The sequence below is a fragment of the Polypterus senegalus genome, chromosome 7, assembly GCF_016835505.1.
Source record: "Polypterus senegalus isolate Bchr_013 chromosome 7, ASM1683550v1, whole genome shotgun sequence".
Lineage (NCBI taxonomy): Eukaryota > Metazoa > Chordata > Cladistia > Polypteriformes > Polypteridae > Polypterus > Polypterus senegalus.
The window spans coordinates 32841724-32860033 of record NC_053160.1 but is presented as its reverse complement, the minus strand read 5'-3'; the positions used below and the strand labels follow the sequence as shown (position 1 = coordinate 32860033).

The following is an 18310-nucleotide window of genomic DNA, read 5'->3' as shown; positions in this document are numbered from 1 at the left end:
TTGTTATGTGTATATATATATGTAGATGTGTGTATGTATATATATAGATACTGTATGTGTATGTGTAGATATGTATATATGTTTATTTGTGTGTGCGTGTGTGTGTGTGTGTGTATATATATATATATATATATATGACAGCAACACTCATAACAGTGACAAAACAATTACATTGACAATCATGTTATGTTATTTTTAAAATGTTTCCTTTTCTTTTTCATAACTTCTTTAACACACTACTTCACCGCTGCGAAGCGCGGGTATTTTGCTAGTTATAATATAAATTCAAATAATGACTTGCTCTCTTTAAATAAAATACATGAAACAAATTATGTGGCATACATTTCAGATCTTTTATTCTGTTTAAATTCTGCATAGAACATTCTCACTTATTTTTTTTTTTTACAAATTGTGGTTTAACATTTCTCCATTACTCTGCAGGTTAATGATCTAAATATCAAATATAGTTCTCATGAGGTCAATAGTGGAGCCAGTCAGCAAGAGAAAAATGCTTCAGACCAAGGAGAGATGTATCACCTACAAAGTGCAGATCAAATCCTAGAAGAAATGCCTTCAACATCTAATCACAATCTGGGGCACTTTCATGAGAATATGGATTTAACAGACAGAGATACTAACACAGAGATTGTGCCCCCTATCTCACCTGTTAATCTGGCCCTGCAAAGACTGAATATGACACATCGGACTCATGGATTTAACCAAGGAGGAAGTCAGTGTGATAGCAAGATAAACAAACAAAGGTAATTACTTTGCATTTTCTTAAAATGATTTGTTCAGAAATGGTATTTCCTTATCTGTCCCAAAAACAAAGTGATCAAGACTACCAGCTGCTATCAAAATACTGAAGAAAATTTTGTTAATGGGAATATTGATCCAGAAACATCTTGTGGAAAAAGCACAGTCTATCTTTTATTAGCTAACCCCCCTTTTTTATTGCATATCTTAGTATGAAACACTAGCTGGGCTGGAAGTCAGTGCTTATCACCAACTTCATTGCTGTCCTAGACAATATGTCCCCTTTCACTTGAAATTTACTTTAAAATTACTAAAAGATACTCCCTCCATTTGAGCCTGGCCAATACTCAAAAAAGGAAGGTGATGTACACTTTATACCCAATCTGGAGACTTTTCATTGCACCTAATAATATCATTTTCAGTTTGAAGTTTAAAGTACTTTTAATCCAAGCAAACAAACAAGTTCCCAATTTTAAGAATACTTGTTATCAATTGCTTCATCCTTTCAAACAACACCAAATATTTTGCACATTTATTTTAACCAATTATATCCCCAAACTCGCTTAAACCTTGTTTAATACAGTTCAATCACAGAGGTTTCTTCCATATACTGCGTAATGTACTCAAACTCACTTAAACTATCTCTAACACATTTGGTCTTACTCAAGTTTTATTATTATTATTATTACTATTATTTAGCATCTACTATTTAAAGCATTTACATACTTTTTTCCTTTCATGCATTCACGTATTTCATTCCACACAGAGAATGTACAAGTCTGAACCTTCATTTTCTGTTGCCAGGCAGTAGTGGTAATCTCTATGCCACCATACATTCTGCACTTCCCAAACACCATCGTGGACTCTCTCTCTCACTCTCACACACACGTACACACAATTTCAATTTCTTGAAAGAAATTCTCTCCTTTGCATTTCATAATTATCAAAAGAACATTTTCCCCCAAGTGTCTGAAGGAAAGATGTTTTGCAACTTTACGAACATTTTTATAACCAAAAGTGGAGACTTTTTGATTACACCAAATATTACACATATTCAAAAACTCATATTTTAACCCAAATTAACTCAGAACTCTGAAATTTATATCAGATATTTCAAAAATTGAGTGCAGAATACATTTTCCTGGACTTGAACCTGTTACCCTATAAACTACTACTTGTACTAGCGTGAGCTAGTCCGAGTTCCTATCTGCTAGCTGGAACCATTATGACTGGCCTTCCCAGTCTCTGTTCTACATAGAGGAGACCAAAGGAATTTTTGACCTGGTTGAGGAAATTGTGAACTTTCCTTCCTTTCCTAGCTCTTAGCTTAGCTTATTTCAATGTAGGATTTTAACCCACTACTGTTTACTCCAGAGGACTGTAACTATTACAGAGCTGTGTTTTATTCCAGCCTGAAATTACGATGTGTTCAAAACTCACAAGTAATCTCTGGCAAAATTTTTACTCAAATGTGTAACCTGATTAAACTAAAACAGCATTGTTCAAACATACTTTCACACTGAGACCTTTTACTATTTCCGGTCCCACAATTGTAATTTACACACACAAATTCTGAGTTGCAATGGTCACACATTTTTTCTTTTTCAATTCACTGTGCGTTAAGACATCTGTTTACTTACACACTATATTTGGCACAAAAGAAAATAGAGACAACTCTAAAGTAAAATGAGTTTGTTGTACACTTTGTTCTGTCTCACTTTGCTGGTTAAAAGAAACATTCACCAAACTGCCTCTGATGACGTATCTTCCAATCACTCCAATAAGCCACAAAGAGAACACACAATCATTACACAGAAAACACAAACAATATAGATATATAGCCTACTAATTATAAAAATATTATCTTTTAATCAAAGCCCTGTTCTTTTTCCTACTAATTATATTTTTCATGTACTGCATAAATTGTGTTCTTACACAATTATCTCATTCTACTTTTAACCCTATTCTACCTGTGGGATTCTCCCACCCACTGGTTGTAACCTCTTAACACATTGTAAAAGAACGAGTCTTAACACTTTCAAAAAGTTTGGGGCAGCCACCCGTATATTGTTCCTAGCTGCAAAGGATTATCTTGGGTACAGCAGTGTTGCTTATTCGAGTTCCACATTGAACTGTTTGAGTTAGCCAAGATGGAGGCTTTTATGCCTTGTAACCCAGAAGTGATGTTAGTCTGGGTACCGGGACAGGGAGTGACGTCAGTCTGGGTGCCGGGACAGGAAGTGACGTCCGTCTAGGTGCCGGGACAGGAAGTGACGTCAGGTCAGGTAGATTTTCCCGTATTTGATCTGCAGAAATAACAGACAAAGGTTTAGAGCACCCCGCCACCCCCTGGCCTGGCGGGTAATTACCTTCACTTGGTCCCTTTAGCTTGCTCCTAGTCGCACATGTGTGACAACATATAAAATAGAATTTAGCAGTAACACCCAGTAACACTGCTAGTCAACCTACTATGTCTGTGAAGCGTCCTTCACTTGTAGCAATTACACTCAGTAACACTGCCAATTGCACTCCACAAACCCTATTCCAATGACCAATTCCTGTTTAAACAGGACTTTCACCTAGCTATTTTACAGCATTACTTACTACTGAGAACCTTTGCCAAATCCCGAGTGACACTGCCCCAGGCAATAGTGGGTGATTTCCTCGGGAAGGCAGCCCAAAATAATCCAATATGCAGCAAGGTGTCACTCGGCAAATTCTTTCTAACCACTAATCTCCGATGTTGTCAGCAAATCCCTGAGATGGCATAGGCTCCCATTGGCAGGCAAGAGGCCTTACAGAAACATTTTTACTGTCTCATCTTTTGGCCATTCTATTCTAACACGGCTGGCAAACTAATCGAGCCACAGTCTCCAATTCCTAACCTAACTACACTAAAACTACCCCTAACTTTAGACATAAGACACTCCTATTCTAATAGCTAACCCAACACCTTATTCCCAAAAGAAGACGTAGATGGTAATGAGCTGGCCAATCTTCTTGATGTACTTCACCAGAGAAACTCGACCGCCACATGTTAGGCGCCAAAACTGTGGTAAAATATAACATATAAATTAAAGATGTAATCCAGTCTGATTACTCACTCAAGAGGTTTTATCAGACTTGTCCTAATAGAGGATAAGTTTCTTTCCTTAATTAATATGTTTGATTTCTACCTCAATTTTAGGAATATATATTAATGGATTCTTGAAGAGCACCATTGTTGGTGCAATTAGTGTTTTATTAAACTTGGTTATATGCACTGGTAATAGCTCAATTAATGTACAGGATGAGCCAAAAAGAATAAACATTTTGAAATGTTTATTCTACAAAAATGCCACAAAATAAAATACATTTCATTACAACACAAGTAAGGGTATCTAAAACAGATATTTTTCACTGTGATTTAAAAATGATGTCTTCATGGTGGTGGCCATCATTAGCGATACATTCTTCGAGATGTTTTCTGAATGTTTGCATGACTCGTTTGGTCATTTCAAGGGGAAAAGCAGTGATTTAGTGGCGAAGAGCATCCTTGAGGGCGTCCAGGTTTTGATGTCGGTGTGTATATACCTTCGACCTGAGATAGCCACACAAGAAGAAATTGCACGGAGTGATGTCAGGTGAACGTGAAGGCCACCCGACATTGCAGTGCAGGGAGATCAGCTTCCCTAGAAACATCTCCTGCAACACTTGCATGGATCCCTGCGCCATATAAACTGTTGCTCTATCCTGTTGACAAGCAGGCATCCACCACATCCATTTCTTCCAGTTGGGGCAATAAAAAGTTCTCTAGCATTTCAGTGTAACGTTCTGAAGTGATGGTGACCGTTGCTCCCTCTCCTCAAAAAAGTAAGGGCACGCTGTCTCTAGAGTTTCTCCACACTGAATCCTCCAGGCACTACTTACAAAAGGTCACATTGACAATCGTGTTACGTTATTTTTAAAATCTTTCCTTTTCTTAGCACAAGCACAGCTGAGAAGCTTCGATGCATGTGCTCCATAACGCGTTAAAAAATAATGCATTTAATCACACTTTGCATTACAAGCAAACGGGAGCTTTTGTCAATACATGATTTCCTGGTACACCGATTACATTGATCAGCGCATCCCGATTCATTTTACCCTCGCACCACCTTAGTTTGAGAAGAAGTATGAAAAATTATGAGGTTAACACAGAAAAACAGATCACCAATTCAACCTTTATGAATAATCGATTCGCCATCAATAATTGTTTTGGTAAAGCCATCCTCCTTCCATTTTATAATTTTTCCGCCACTAGCCATGATTAAATGAACGGTAAAAGTAAGAGCAAAGCGAGGGTGACTTATTTAGGCAGGCATATATATGACAGCAACACTCATGACAATGTCAATCATGTTACGTTATTATTAAAATGTTTCCTTTTCTTTTTCATTACTTCTTTAACACACTACTTCTCCGCTGCGAGGAGCGGGTATTTTGCTATATATATATGACGTGTCTGCAAAAACTGGGGTCTCCTACCCAGCAAAAGTCGAGCAGCCAGCGCGCGTGCATAGCTGTGCCGGCCTTTGAGACGCTGACTGCGCTTCTGCCTTAAGTCAAAGTGAGCACTTTTAATTTTTTTCATCCTCCCCCTGCGCTATAGCTCAGAGAAGTGCAAACACGGGACCCCTTTTCTACACCACGGCAAAATAATATTAAGGCGATTCACTCTTTCTTTTGCACGTATACGATTATGAGGTCCTCAGCTCGGATTATGAAGACACGCACAGGAGTGGAGGACTGACAGTGCCATCACAGCCGATTAATGGCGGGGACGTCTCACCAGTCTACAAAGACCCACGCGACTGTCCCCAAAAGGCGATCATAACGTCAGCGAACACATCTCTCTATACTATATAAAAGAAAAAGGCAACTTTCCTTTCTTTACACCTTTATTCCTTTTATCCCAAACCAAAGCCTTTCTCTCTTAACACTGCAGAGGACACAAAACTAATTTTCTTTAAATGCCGGTAAGGCACATTACCAGAGGCACAAATTTGAACGTTCACATAGAAAATGTAATTTCAATGTACCTGTACTTCTTAAAACGTTAATGTTTTACTGTTTAATAACTTATAGACTATAATTTATTATTTTTCCCTTGCACTCAGTGACCAAACCTATACACACACATATAGACACATACAAACATACACACAAGTATATGTATGTGTATATATATACACACACACACATACATACATACATACATACACACATATATATAATTTGTGTGTGTGTATATATATGATGTAGATAGGTATGTATGTATATATATATAAAAATATATATATATATGTGTATATGTAAATATGTATATAGATATGTAGATATGAAGATATGTATGTGTATATATGTATATATATATATGTATGTATGTATGTATGTATGTATGTATGTATGTGTGTGTGTGTATATATATATATATGACAGCAGCAATCCAAGCTGTGAGAAAACAGTAAAAAGGAGGCGTGTCAGACGTCGTGGTACATTTTCTGATGCAGCTAGACGGAAACAACTTCGTGACGCTGCCGCCAAATACACAAAACAATTACTTTGACAATCATGTTACATTATTTTTAAAATGTTTCCTTTTCTTTTTCATAACTTCTTTAACACATGACATCGCTGCGAAGCGCAGGTATTTTGCTATATATATATATATCACAGCGACACTCATATCAGTGACAAAACAATTACATTGACAATCATGTTACGTTATTTTCAAAATGTTTCCTTTTCTTTCTCTTTCCATCTTTAACACACTACTTCTCCGCTGCCAAGCGCGGGTATATATATAGATAGATAGAGATATGTATATATAGATAGATATGAGAACAACATATATATATATATATATATATATATAGTATGAACGCTGGTCCCAGCACAGACAGACGGACGACATGTTTTCACCCAACACACTTTATTTACACTATTTACAAAGGTTGTGCTCACGTGCACCCCAGTGCCTCTTGCACTGATTCCCCAAAGTCCAGGGCCCACAGTCTCTTTGCCTTTGTCCTGGCCGCCTCCCGTCCCTCTCTCCAGCTCAGTCCTTCTGCCTCCCGACTTCCACCACCGACTGGAGGAGGCGGCCCCTTTATGGGGAGCGGATGGGCTCCAGCTGCTTCCCGGCACTTAACAGCGGCCACACCCCTGTGTGGCGGAAGTGCCGCCGTGCACCCGGAAGCCATCTGTGTCTCGCCGGTCGTCTTCCCCCCGGCACTTCCTGGTGTGGCGGAAGTGCCGGGCTCCCGGAATAAACAGGCACTGGGCGCCGCCTGGCGGTGGCCACGGGTCCCTACAGGGCTGGGCTTCCAAGCCCTGTACCCGAGGCCCCCTGTCTAACCAGGACGGACGCCCCCACTCGTTCTGGAGGAGGCACGCCCTCCTCCGGTCCTCTAAAGCGTCCCGGCCGGGCTCCATCCCCGGCCGAGGCCACACGGATGAACCGGCATCGGGGCGCCGCCTGGCGGTAACCACGGGCCCCTACAGGGTAGGACTTCCATGCCCTCGACCCGTGGCTCCCAATAGAACCAGGACGGACGCCCCCTCGCGGTCTGGAGGAGGCACAAGCCCTCCTCACGTCCTCCTGGGCGTCCCGGCCGGGCTCCAGCCCGCCGGGGCCTAATAGATAGATAGAGATATATATATATATAGATAGATATGAGAACAACATATATATATATATATAGATAGATAGAGATATATATATATAGATAGATATGAGAACAACACTCATATCAATGACAAAACAATTACATTAACAACCATGTTACGTTATTTTTAAAAAAAAATTTTTTCTTTTTTGTACCTTCTTTAACACACTACTTCTCCGCTGCAAAGCGCGGGTATTCTGCTAGTGTTTAAATATATAGCAAAAATAGCCTTTTATTTAACTGAAAAACACAAAATGCAAAAAATGCATGTCCATTTTGAAATCAACTTTATGAAATAAAACTTCTATTTTGATGAATGATATGCAGTAATAACATGTACACACTGCAAAATATTTTGCCACAAACTGACAGGCAATTAATTGCACAATAAAATTAAATAGTATAAATAAAAATAAATAATAAACAACACAAATATCCCTTTACGTAGTGCTGTATTAAAACTCGGAGTGCAAAACAATGAACAAAATTTTCTTAAGCATGGAAAAAGCTAAGACCTAGGTAATGAGGTAAGGACCTATACAGAACAGCCTAAGATATGGTCATGTTTTTTAAGAATATAAGCATGTCTACATTTTCTGGCAGCAATTGTGACCTCTGGGCAGTAACTATGTCTCCTGCAGTTGAAAAGACACGCTCACTTGGAAGAGAGGTCGCAGGAATGGAAAGATATTCTTTGACAAGTGGAGACAGCAAAGGATATTTGGAGCTGTTTTCTCTCCACCAAGTCAGAGGGCAGCAACTAAGTGGGATAGATGCCTCTCTTCTGTAAAGTTCAGCTTCCCTCTCAATTCCTTTGCTGGGCTGTTCTGTCTTCGAGAAAGAATCCCCTAGCAGATCCTCAAGTGCTGTCTTCTTGGAAGCAGGTTCCTCTTCTGACTCACCTCCGCCTTCAGCTTCAAGAGCCCCCTCGCCCCCATGTGTGGAACAATGAGCTGATGCCTCTTCCTTGCGCTCCATACTCTTCTCATCTGTGGGCTTTAAGTTGCAGAAACACTGGCTTTAACATTAGCAAGCAGCAAAGCAGTCCCCCTCTCTCTTTTAACACAAATACACTCACTCTGAAGCTCTTGTTTTTACAACACACACACAAACACAGCATGAACCTATTAAATCCATTAAAATTTGGCACAATGAGATACACTGTGGGCCTCTTTTCTTCACACAAGACAGTGGTAGCTGTCTTTAAAGAATTCAGCAGCTTCACTAGAAATTCAGCATTGACAATGTCATAGGTATCCAGTGTGTCAATGTTTCGGGCATTTTGTCTTATTTCTGGGCTGGTGAGCGCTGCTGCTATAGCAGCCTGCTGCTCCAGGTAACGAACCAGCATATCCAATGATGAATTCCATCGCGTGGTGACGTCCATTATTAATTTGTGCGGTGGCAGTTGTAGCAGCTTCTGCTTAGACGTCAGTACCGTGGCGGCTGTTGAACTCCGGTGAAAAAAAGCAGTTACACGTCTCACCCGCCCGAGCAAACGAGCGACACGCGCAACACCGAGGCCAGCCTGTGTAGCGAGATTTATTGTGTGCGCGAAGCATTTGATGTGCGGCTCAAATCCTGCCTCACGCACAGCCACATCAATATTACGCGCATTGTCTGTTACAATAGCAATGCAATGGTTTGGCTTTTTAAGACCCCACTGTGTGACAACTTCTTGTAAAACTTCAGCGATGTTTGCCCCTGTGTGTGATTCAAAAAGTGGGCGCGTCTGCAGTACAAAATGTACCATTTCCCAATTACTGTTGATAATGTGGGCTGTAATTGTGATATAGCTCTGTGTCCACCTAGACGTCCAACCGTCAGTAGTTATGGCGATGGTTTATGCCTCTTTCAGAGCCTGTACAACGCTTATCTTGCACTCCTTGTAGAGGGTCGGGACCACCGTGCGAGTAAAATGTGCGCGTGACGGGATGGTATACTTTGGTTCCAGTGTGTGGAATAGTCGCCGAAATCCTAGATTTTCCACCACAGAAAATGGTCTCATATCGGCTGCAATGAAAACCCCGATGTCTCTTGTTATTGCCATGGCTCTTGCATTGGATGGTGGAAGTTTAGCTGTAAAGGCATTTGTTATGGTTGTTTGCCCTTTCATGCGAACTGAATTGCTTTCCGTTTTCTTCACAGGCGCAGCTTTTAGTAACAAGCTGTGGTTGTTTTCTAAATGCTTTTGCATAGTGCTTGTGTTAGCAGAGGTGTACGGTATTAATTTCTTACTGTGGTTGCAAATTGTCTTTGTCTTGTCTGTCATTTTTTCGCCATTTCTTATTTCCACAAGGAATCCAAAATGTTGCCACACCAACGATTTAAATGTCACGGGCGCATCTTCTATCCTTACTTCTCCCTCACACTCCATCATGCCAATAACGCAAGGATATCGTCACGTTCTCGCAAGATCAGACGCATCTCGCAAGACAAATCTGATCTCGCGAGATCTCGTACCATGAGATCTCGTCACACTACTAGTTCTCATACAAAATCCTCCTCAAAGACATCTTGGAAATGCCTAAGGCAGAAGCATGAACGTCTAGGAGACTGTAAAACTGATACCCTTACAGCTTTGATGTTTTCAGGTGTTCATACAGTCCGAGGACGGCCTGGAGATTTTCTGTTCAATGTTGTACCCATCTGTCTAAATTTAGCCACCCACTAAAGAATTGCTTTTTGATTTGGTACATCACCGTTAGGAGGAATGCTAAACTGAGTTTGGAAGGCACATTGCATAGTGATGATGGATATGTTGTTTTTGAAGAACGCTTTGACAGCGAATGCACGGTGCAGACCGGAACAAGGCATGTTGCCGACTGAAAACTACAAGGGATCACCTATCAAAGGAACCCCACCCCAACCCATTAGGCTGCCTCTACCTTTTGCAATTACCTTAAGAAATTTGGTACTTCATTTTGGCTCACCTTGTACATGTGAAGAGGCTGAAGAAGATGGATCAGGTAAACTAAATCATCTAACATGATCTTACTTAAAAATGAATATAAAATCTAAAACCTTTAGACCTGCAATCTGAACCAATAACTAATGACTTAAATATTTCACATAAATATTTACTCATTTGAATACATTCTAATATGACACGAAAAAAATTGAGGCTACGTTTACTTTCCATTATGCACTGAATGACACCAGGTAGTAAACATTGGAACATTAGAAAAAATTGTGATGAGAAAGGGTATTCAGCCTAACAAGATTGTCCATCTTAGTCATCTAGGTTGTCCAAAATAACATCAACAACAATGGAGATTTAAAGGTCTGTAAAGTCCTGTGGCCTCATGTATACAAACCGGATCCCAAAAAAGTTGGGACACTAAACAAATTGTGAATAAAAACTGAATGCAATGATGTGGAGATGGCAAATGTCAATATTTTATTTGTAATAGAACGTAGATGACAGATCAAACGTTTAATCCGAGTAAATGTATCATTTTAAAGGAAAAATATGTTGATTCAAAATTTCACGGTGTCAACAAATCCCAAAAAGTTGGGACAAGTAGCAATAAGAGGCTGGAAAAAGTAAATTTGAGCATAACGAAGAGCTGGAAGACCAATTAACACTAATTAGGTCAATTGGCAACATGATTGGGTATAAAAAGAGCTTCTCAGAGTGGCAGTGTCTCTCAGAAGCCAAGATGGGTAGAGGATCACCAATTCCCACAATGTTGCGCAGAAAGATAGTGGAGCAATATCAGAAAGGTGTTACCCAGCGAAAAATTGCAAAGACTTTGCATCTATCATCATCAACTGTGCATAACATCATCCGAAGATTCAGAGAATCTGGAACAATCTCTGTGCGTAAGGGTCAAGGCCGTAAAACCATACTGGATGCCCGTGATCTCCGGGCCCTTAAACGACACTGCACCACAACCAGGAATGCTACTGTAAAGGAAATCACAGAATGGGCTCAGGAATACTTCCAGAAACCATTGTCAGTGAACACAATCCACCGTGCCATCTGCCGTTGCCAGCTGAAACTCTACAGTGCAAAGAAGAAGCAATTTGTAAGCAAGATCCACAAGCTCAGGCATTTTCACTGGGCCAGAGATAATTTAAAATGGAGTGTGGCAAAATGGAAGACTGTTATGTGGTCAGACGAGTCACGATTCAAAGTTCTTTTTGGAAATCTGGGACGCCATGTCATCCGGACCAAAGAGGACAAGGACAACCCAAGTTGTTATCAACGCTCAGTTCAGAAGCCTGTCATCCGGACCAAAGAGGACAAGGACAACCCAAGTTGTTATCAACGCTCAGTTCAGAAGCCTGTATCTCTGATGGTATGGGGTTGCATGAGTGCGTGTGGCATGGGCAGCTTGCATGTCTGGAAAGGCACCATCAATGCAGAAAAATATATTCAGGTTCTAGAACAACATATGCTCCCATCCAGACGTCATCTCTTTCAGGGAAGACCCTGCATTTTTCAACAAGATAATGCCACACCACATTCTGGATAAATCACAACATCATGGCTGCGTAGGAGAAGGATCCGGGTACTGAAATGGCCAGTCTGCAGTCCAGATCTTTCACCTATAGAGAACATTTGGCGCATCATAAAGAGGAAGGTGTGACAAAGAAGGCCCAAGACGATTGAACAGTTAGAGGCCTGTATTAGACAAGAATGGGAGAGCATTCCTATTTCTGAACTTGAGAAACTGGTCTCCTCGGTCCCCAGACGTCTGTTGAGTGTTGTAAGAAGAAGGGGAGATGCCACACAGTGGTGAAAATGGCCTTGTCCCAACTTTTTTGGGATTTGTTGACACCATGAAATTCTGAATCAACATATTTTTCCTTAAAATGATACATTTTCTCAGTTTAAACTTTTGTTCCGTGATTTATGTTCTATTCTGAATAAAATATTAGAAGTTGGCACCTCCACATCATTGCATTCAGTTTTTATTCACGATTTGTACAGTGTCCCAACTTTTTTGGAATCCGGTTTGTAATTCCAGCATAAAATTCACAGTAAAACATGGCGTACGGACAAAAGTGGAAATGTGTGTATGCAAAACAAAAATCCAGATGCATAAAACTGTGTGTATGCCAAGTTCCATGCATTCCCCCTTTATAAATCCCAATGAATGTGAAATTGAATACATATGCATGTACCTATAGCCATACCCCGACTCCTCCCAGAGTTTTGCATATTTTAATATACAAATGAATACAAATATCACCTTCCATTTGGTGTTTTGTTAAAAGACAATGGCTAAAGCACATGGAAAAAAATAATTTCAGCGAATGCGAAGTGGAGGCAAGGAAAAATGTACTATTTGTTGGCTTAAGCAATGGTATAACCAAAGAAAGGAAGTTGATGGAGTGATACAGGGTGGCGGTGACACTCAAAAGTTCAAGTTCAGAACGTCGCACAGTTCCTGAAATAATAAAGAAGTAATCAGATATCAAATTCAGTGTGAAAAGGTGAATCGCAGCCTGCCGTCTATTTATTCAATTTCAGACAATGTTACAAGAGCTGGTCGATGACGCGACTCCACTCAGTGATGGTGCTGCTGTGCCCAGCACATCTTCGGGTCTGGCCTCAGAAATCGCTGGATGACCATGTGGCTGTTTGCTGAGAGACGCTGTTCTGGAGTCAGAAAATGCAATAGTGGATGCTGTAAGAGATGTGGCAAGTGAACTAAGGAATATAAGGGCTATACTGTGTGATGTTGACCTCAATTTAAATTAATTGGTTAAATAATAAATGCTGCGTCTGATTACCTGTTTTTACATTCTGCTAATTACATTCAAATGAAGTTGTAACCTGTCCGCTTTGGCTGATCATTTGTTGAGTCAGGGTCAGGTTCATAATATCGAATCTCTTCCAGTAGGGGCAAGCTACGATTTTGTGCCACATTATGACACACACTATATGCTTGCACAGTGCGACTAATTTTCTGTGCACTATAGAGCAGCACATTAATAAAGTGGAAATGCTTTCTATTTACACAAGAAAATTCATTCTCTATGAATTCTCTGTGATTCCTTAAGGGAAGTAAAACTGCTTAACATTTACGTGAAATCAGCCCTTAGCTTTTCTTATTACAGAAGTTATTTTAAAGTAGCAACTAGAATCTGCTAATTCTTGTCATAATTTTAAACTTTTCAGTCATGCCCCCTCTTAATTTCCTTTTGTCTTAACTGAAAAGTACAGCTCCTTCAATCTCACCTCATAGCTAATACCTCACAGCCTTGAAATCACAGTAGTCCAGTGTTTTTCAACCTTTTCGCTGGAGTGGAACCCTGCGCGAAAGGTTACCTTGCTCACGGAACCCTGAGCAATTATCCACCAGTATGTCCTATATCATGGGACTTTTTCTGCATAACCCTTGGCTAGCACGGTTCCGTGGAACCCCGGTTGAAAAACACTGCTGTAGTCACTCTCCTCTGGACTTTCTGTAGCACTTCTGTTTCTTTTTGAGACCAAAACTGAAAACTGTGCTCCAGATGAGGCCTCACTCTAGTACATTGTACAACGTAAGCATAGCCTTCCTTGACTTGTACTCCATTTGTAACATCCTGTTAGCCTTCTTATTAAATTCTGTACACTGTTGGGATGTAAAATATAATGAGTCCACTTTGATTCCTAGATCCTTCTCATAATAGGTACTTTCAAGTTTTAGACCTCCAATTGTGTATTTAAATCTAACATTTTTACTTCCTCCGTGTGATACTTATTTACATTTACTTGTATTAAATTACACTTTTCTTTCTGTGTTTGAACTAATTCTGTGCCAATCTACAGACTATGCCCTGATTTCCTACTTCTTTTAGTTTGATCTCTAACCATTCATGTTATAACACAAATTTCTGAACCAATGATCCTGTTCTAGACATGTGGTGCTCGATTATTTTCTTAATAATTGCTTTCATAGTTTTATTAAACAAGCAATATATTTGAATACTGTTTAGTTTTTACTACCTTAAAAATGAACATATTAATTAATCTTAACCAAGAAGTTTTTAAAACTAAGCTTAAGCACAATGTTCCTTGTGGTTATTGCTGTGTCACCTGAAGGACCAGTGTGCAAGAAAACTGCCAGAGATGATCCTTAACACTGTTCAGACCAGATCTCATACATGAAAATCACAGGGACCTTCTTTCAAACATACCTGTTTGAAATACATTCTGGAATTGCTTAGGCTTTCTATGCCTTTGCTCTTTTTTGGGGCAGCATGGTGTTGCAGTGGGTAGCGCTGCTGCCTCGCAGTTAGGAGACCTGGGTTCACTTTTCGGGTCCTCCCTGCGTGGAGTTTGCATGTTCTCCCTGTGTCTGCGTGGGTTTCCTCTGGGTATTCCAGTTTCCTCCCACAGTCCAAAGACATGCAGGTTAGGTGCATTGGTGATCCTAAAATGTCCCTAGTGTGTGCTTGGTGTGTGTGTGTGCGTGTGTGTGTGTGTGCCCTGCGGTGGACTGGCATCCTGCTCGGGGTTTGTTTCCTGCCCAGCAGACCCCCGTGACCCTGTAGTTAGGATATAGCATGTTGGATAATAGATGGATGGGTGCTCTTTTTTGGTCTATATTTTCTCTATCACTTATCAACCATAAGACTAATTTGATTTTTTAGGTAGCTGATTTTCATCAAGCCTTGGATTAACTGTACTGTTAAATGTATTGTGTTCTACTTTAAAATGTTGACTTTCAACTGTCTTGTTAATTTTCTGAACACATATATAGTATCTCGCAAAAAGATAAGCACAAATAAATGAGGGTTGGTATCTGACAAGATGCCTGTTTTGATGGTTGTTCAAAGGACAATATTGGGGCACTTTCATGCCAAAATTAAGTGATTAGCAGATGTCATCTTCAAAAAAAAAGAATCTTCAGAAGTGTATTGATTAATACTCTGTGGAAGGTGGTCTGTGTCTGAGTGCCAAGTTCTAGAATGCTTCATGCATCCATTACTTGACTTCAGTGGTCCTCTGGAGTTCTCCCTTCCTCCTTTCTAAGGAAACAGATTGTACAAATGTTAGTGGTGCTGTCACAGTTAATTCTTCCCTGTATCTGTTTAGCTCCCCAGACTCATGTCTGACACTATACATTGTATATATATTTTTTTGCACAGGCATGTGAAAGTTGGCTAATAATGTTATCATTTTATGGACATTAACCATCATAATATTTACCTGCTCTCACAACATTATACTGTAATAAGGATGCAGTGAAGCATAACCAAAAGCTGCATAAATTGATTAACAGCTTTGTGTAGCCTCCTTAGTATTATGTTAACCCCAGGAAAAACTAGCCAAGAATGTTGAATTTTTTCAACAAGAAAAAATGTTATTGCAAATAACAGAAATATGTCAATACCAAAATGCCAACATAAATTCTGCAGAAAAGATATGTCTAGTATCAGCTGCTGCACTGATGCAGATTTAGTGCACGTCCTTTGTGTAATATATTTTGAGACACGTTAAAATGTTTCAATCAGGACACTGGAAGTGTGTTTCTTTGCAAATTTTTTTTATATTTTTTTTCTGATTGCACAATTGACACTGCCGTTTGAGTTATTGTAGGTTACCACAGCACAAGGCTTAGTGACTTCCACATTTCACCAACATGAACATTGACAACTGCCACATTGTGGATAATGCTTAAGGGGCTTTTCCATGCATTCTCAGTTATTTTGCCTTTTTGTCACACAGCTACTGTTACACCACACACAAGCTACACAAGACTGAATGCACTGGGTATATCATGGCAGTTTGGTTGTACAGTACCGTATCATGCATCAATTTTCTGTGTCAACGTCTGATGACCAATTCACATCATCCTCACTATCGCTCGATTTGAGCAGTGGTTCCGTTTCGGTTCCTTCTACAACAGCCTTTATGTCTTTTCGTTTGCCATTATGTATAGCTGGAGGCTCTGCCCCACTGCTGAATAATGATAAGTTATCTTAGCGTAGTAAAACACATAAATATTCATGATTGTTTGCAGCATGATGTTATTCGATCCACTAGGTGGCAGCAAGATTCCAAGCATTATTTAGGCTTAACAATGTAAAGCAGCTCATTATGTATCACACTATGTCCGATTCTTGGTTAACCGCAATTGCATAGAATTCTGAGCCCAGGTCACGCTTGGATTAATGCCAAGGAGGTTAATGTATTTGAGTAAACACAACAGATGTTTAGGCAAATGGGAGAATGGGTCCCATACTTTTGTTTAAGCACATCAATATGTGCTTAAACACCTGAAATTGTATCCACACAAAGTATGATTCAGCCTTCAGGCAGCACTCTAACTGCCTGAGGAAATGTTAGGAATAATGAACTATGTGCAAACATGGGTCATCCAACAGAAAATATAGAGGCAAGTCTTGAGCAGCAGGAATTTTTTGTCCAGATTTTTATTAGTTAAATAAGGTCTTTTATAATAATAAAATGCAACAGTGGAAGGATTTTTTTAAGTAATAAAACATTGATCCAACAACACCTCCACACCATCTCCCAGATCAGCCCTTATGTGTCCACAGTAGCTGTGAAGATTAAACACAACAGGAACAAAGGGAGGTTAGTGGTAAAGTGAGAGTGAAAAACCAAACAAAAAAACTTACATAGACAGTGGGTCCAGGTCCCCTCATTAAGACTGTGGACAAGTTTTGCAAAAAATCCCAATTTAGGATATAGAGGCTGGATGCACTGTAAATCCAATCAAAGTATAACTGGAGAGTTCCAGCAGAAGGCTAGGGCCAGTTTACAAGTGATGATACCCAAAGAAAATGGACTCTGCTGGAAAGAAGAGAGAAGAAGAGGAAAAATCGAAGAGATGAAAAATTTTAGTTGAGAAAGGAAGTTTATTGGAAAGAAAATAATAGAAATAAATTTGGAAACAATATTCAAAAAATCTAAAACCATGGTATATTCTCAGAATAGGTGCAAAAAATGTACAAATAATACACAGAGGATCATTTATAAGACCCACTAAAAATGTCTTTAGGGATTAGATACAAACTATGCACAAATTTATTTTGGAAACAGGGGTTCTTTGATGCAAGGATAATATTCTGAAAAATGTTCAAATCTGCATTCAGATCAGCATGTGGAGTTTGCACATTCGCATTCTGTCTGACTTGAGATTTGATGGTTTCCGATCATTTTGAGCATTCTTTTTTGTTTGTTTTTAATATGGTCATTTGCCATCAGATCCAACACTCAAGACACAATCTTTGCAGCTTTTGATGTACCAGGAGAAAAACTTGCACAATATTCTTTATATTTCCAATTAATGTAGCAAACTGTGGACTTACACATGTAATTACAGTGGAACCTCTAGATACGATCACCTCTGTATACGAGAAATTCAAGATAAGAGGAAAGTATGAGCGAAAAATTCGGATCTAAATACGAGCATTGGCTCGCATAACGAGCCACGAGCCAGGCTGTGGTTATGCGTGACGCGTTTCCCAATCCGCCTCGACTCGGGGATTCACTCAAGCTGACACTGCCAGCCTGTCAGCTCACTCAGTGTTCCTTGTTCTCCCGTAGCGTGACGATCTACGCGTTTGTGCGCTTGTGATTTCATTGTTTTGCTGTAGCAGTTCGCCGTATAAGTGTATCCAAAAATATTGCGGACATGCAGACGGAGAATAGGAGACGATTGCCCTCAAGAGGAGTACTAGGGTGTTGTACCGTGTTAGCCATTATGAATGTAGAGAAAAGCCAAGCAAAATGACACCTTTTATTGGCTAACTAAAAAGATTACAATATGCAAGCTTTGATTACATCTTGCCTGAAGAAGGGGCCTGAGTTGCCTCGAAAGCTTGCATATTGTAATCTTTTTAGTTAGCCAATAAAAGGTGTCATTTTGCTTGGCTTTTCTCTACCCTCAAGAGGA

General features: G+C 39.8%; 1 protein-coding gene across 6 annotated transcripts in view; it reads left to right on the top strand.

Annotated features, from left to right (window-relative positions):
* The window catches only part of arhgef28a (Rho guanine nucleotide exchange factor (GEF) 28a), a 255985-nt gene that overhangs the window by 101746 nt on the left and 135929 nt on the right, over positions 1 to 18310 (top strand). For all 6 annotated transcript variants that reach the window (XM_039758444.1, XM_039758443.1, XM_039758447.1 and 3 more), the window contains one exon: positions 442 to 761. In XM_039758444.1, the coding sequence (XP_039614378.1) occupies positions 442 to 761 (320 nt within the window). The remainder of the gene's footprint in view (positions 1 to 441; positions 762 to 18310) is intronic.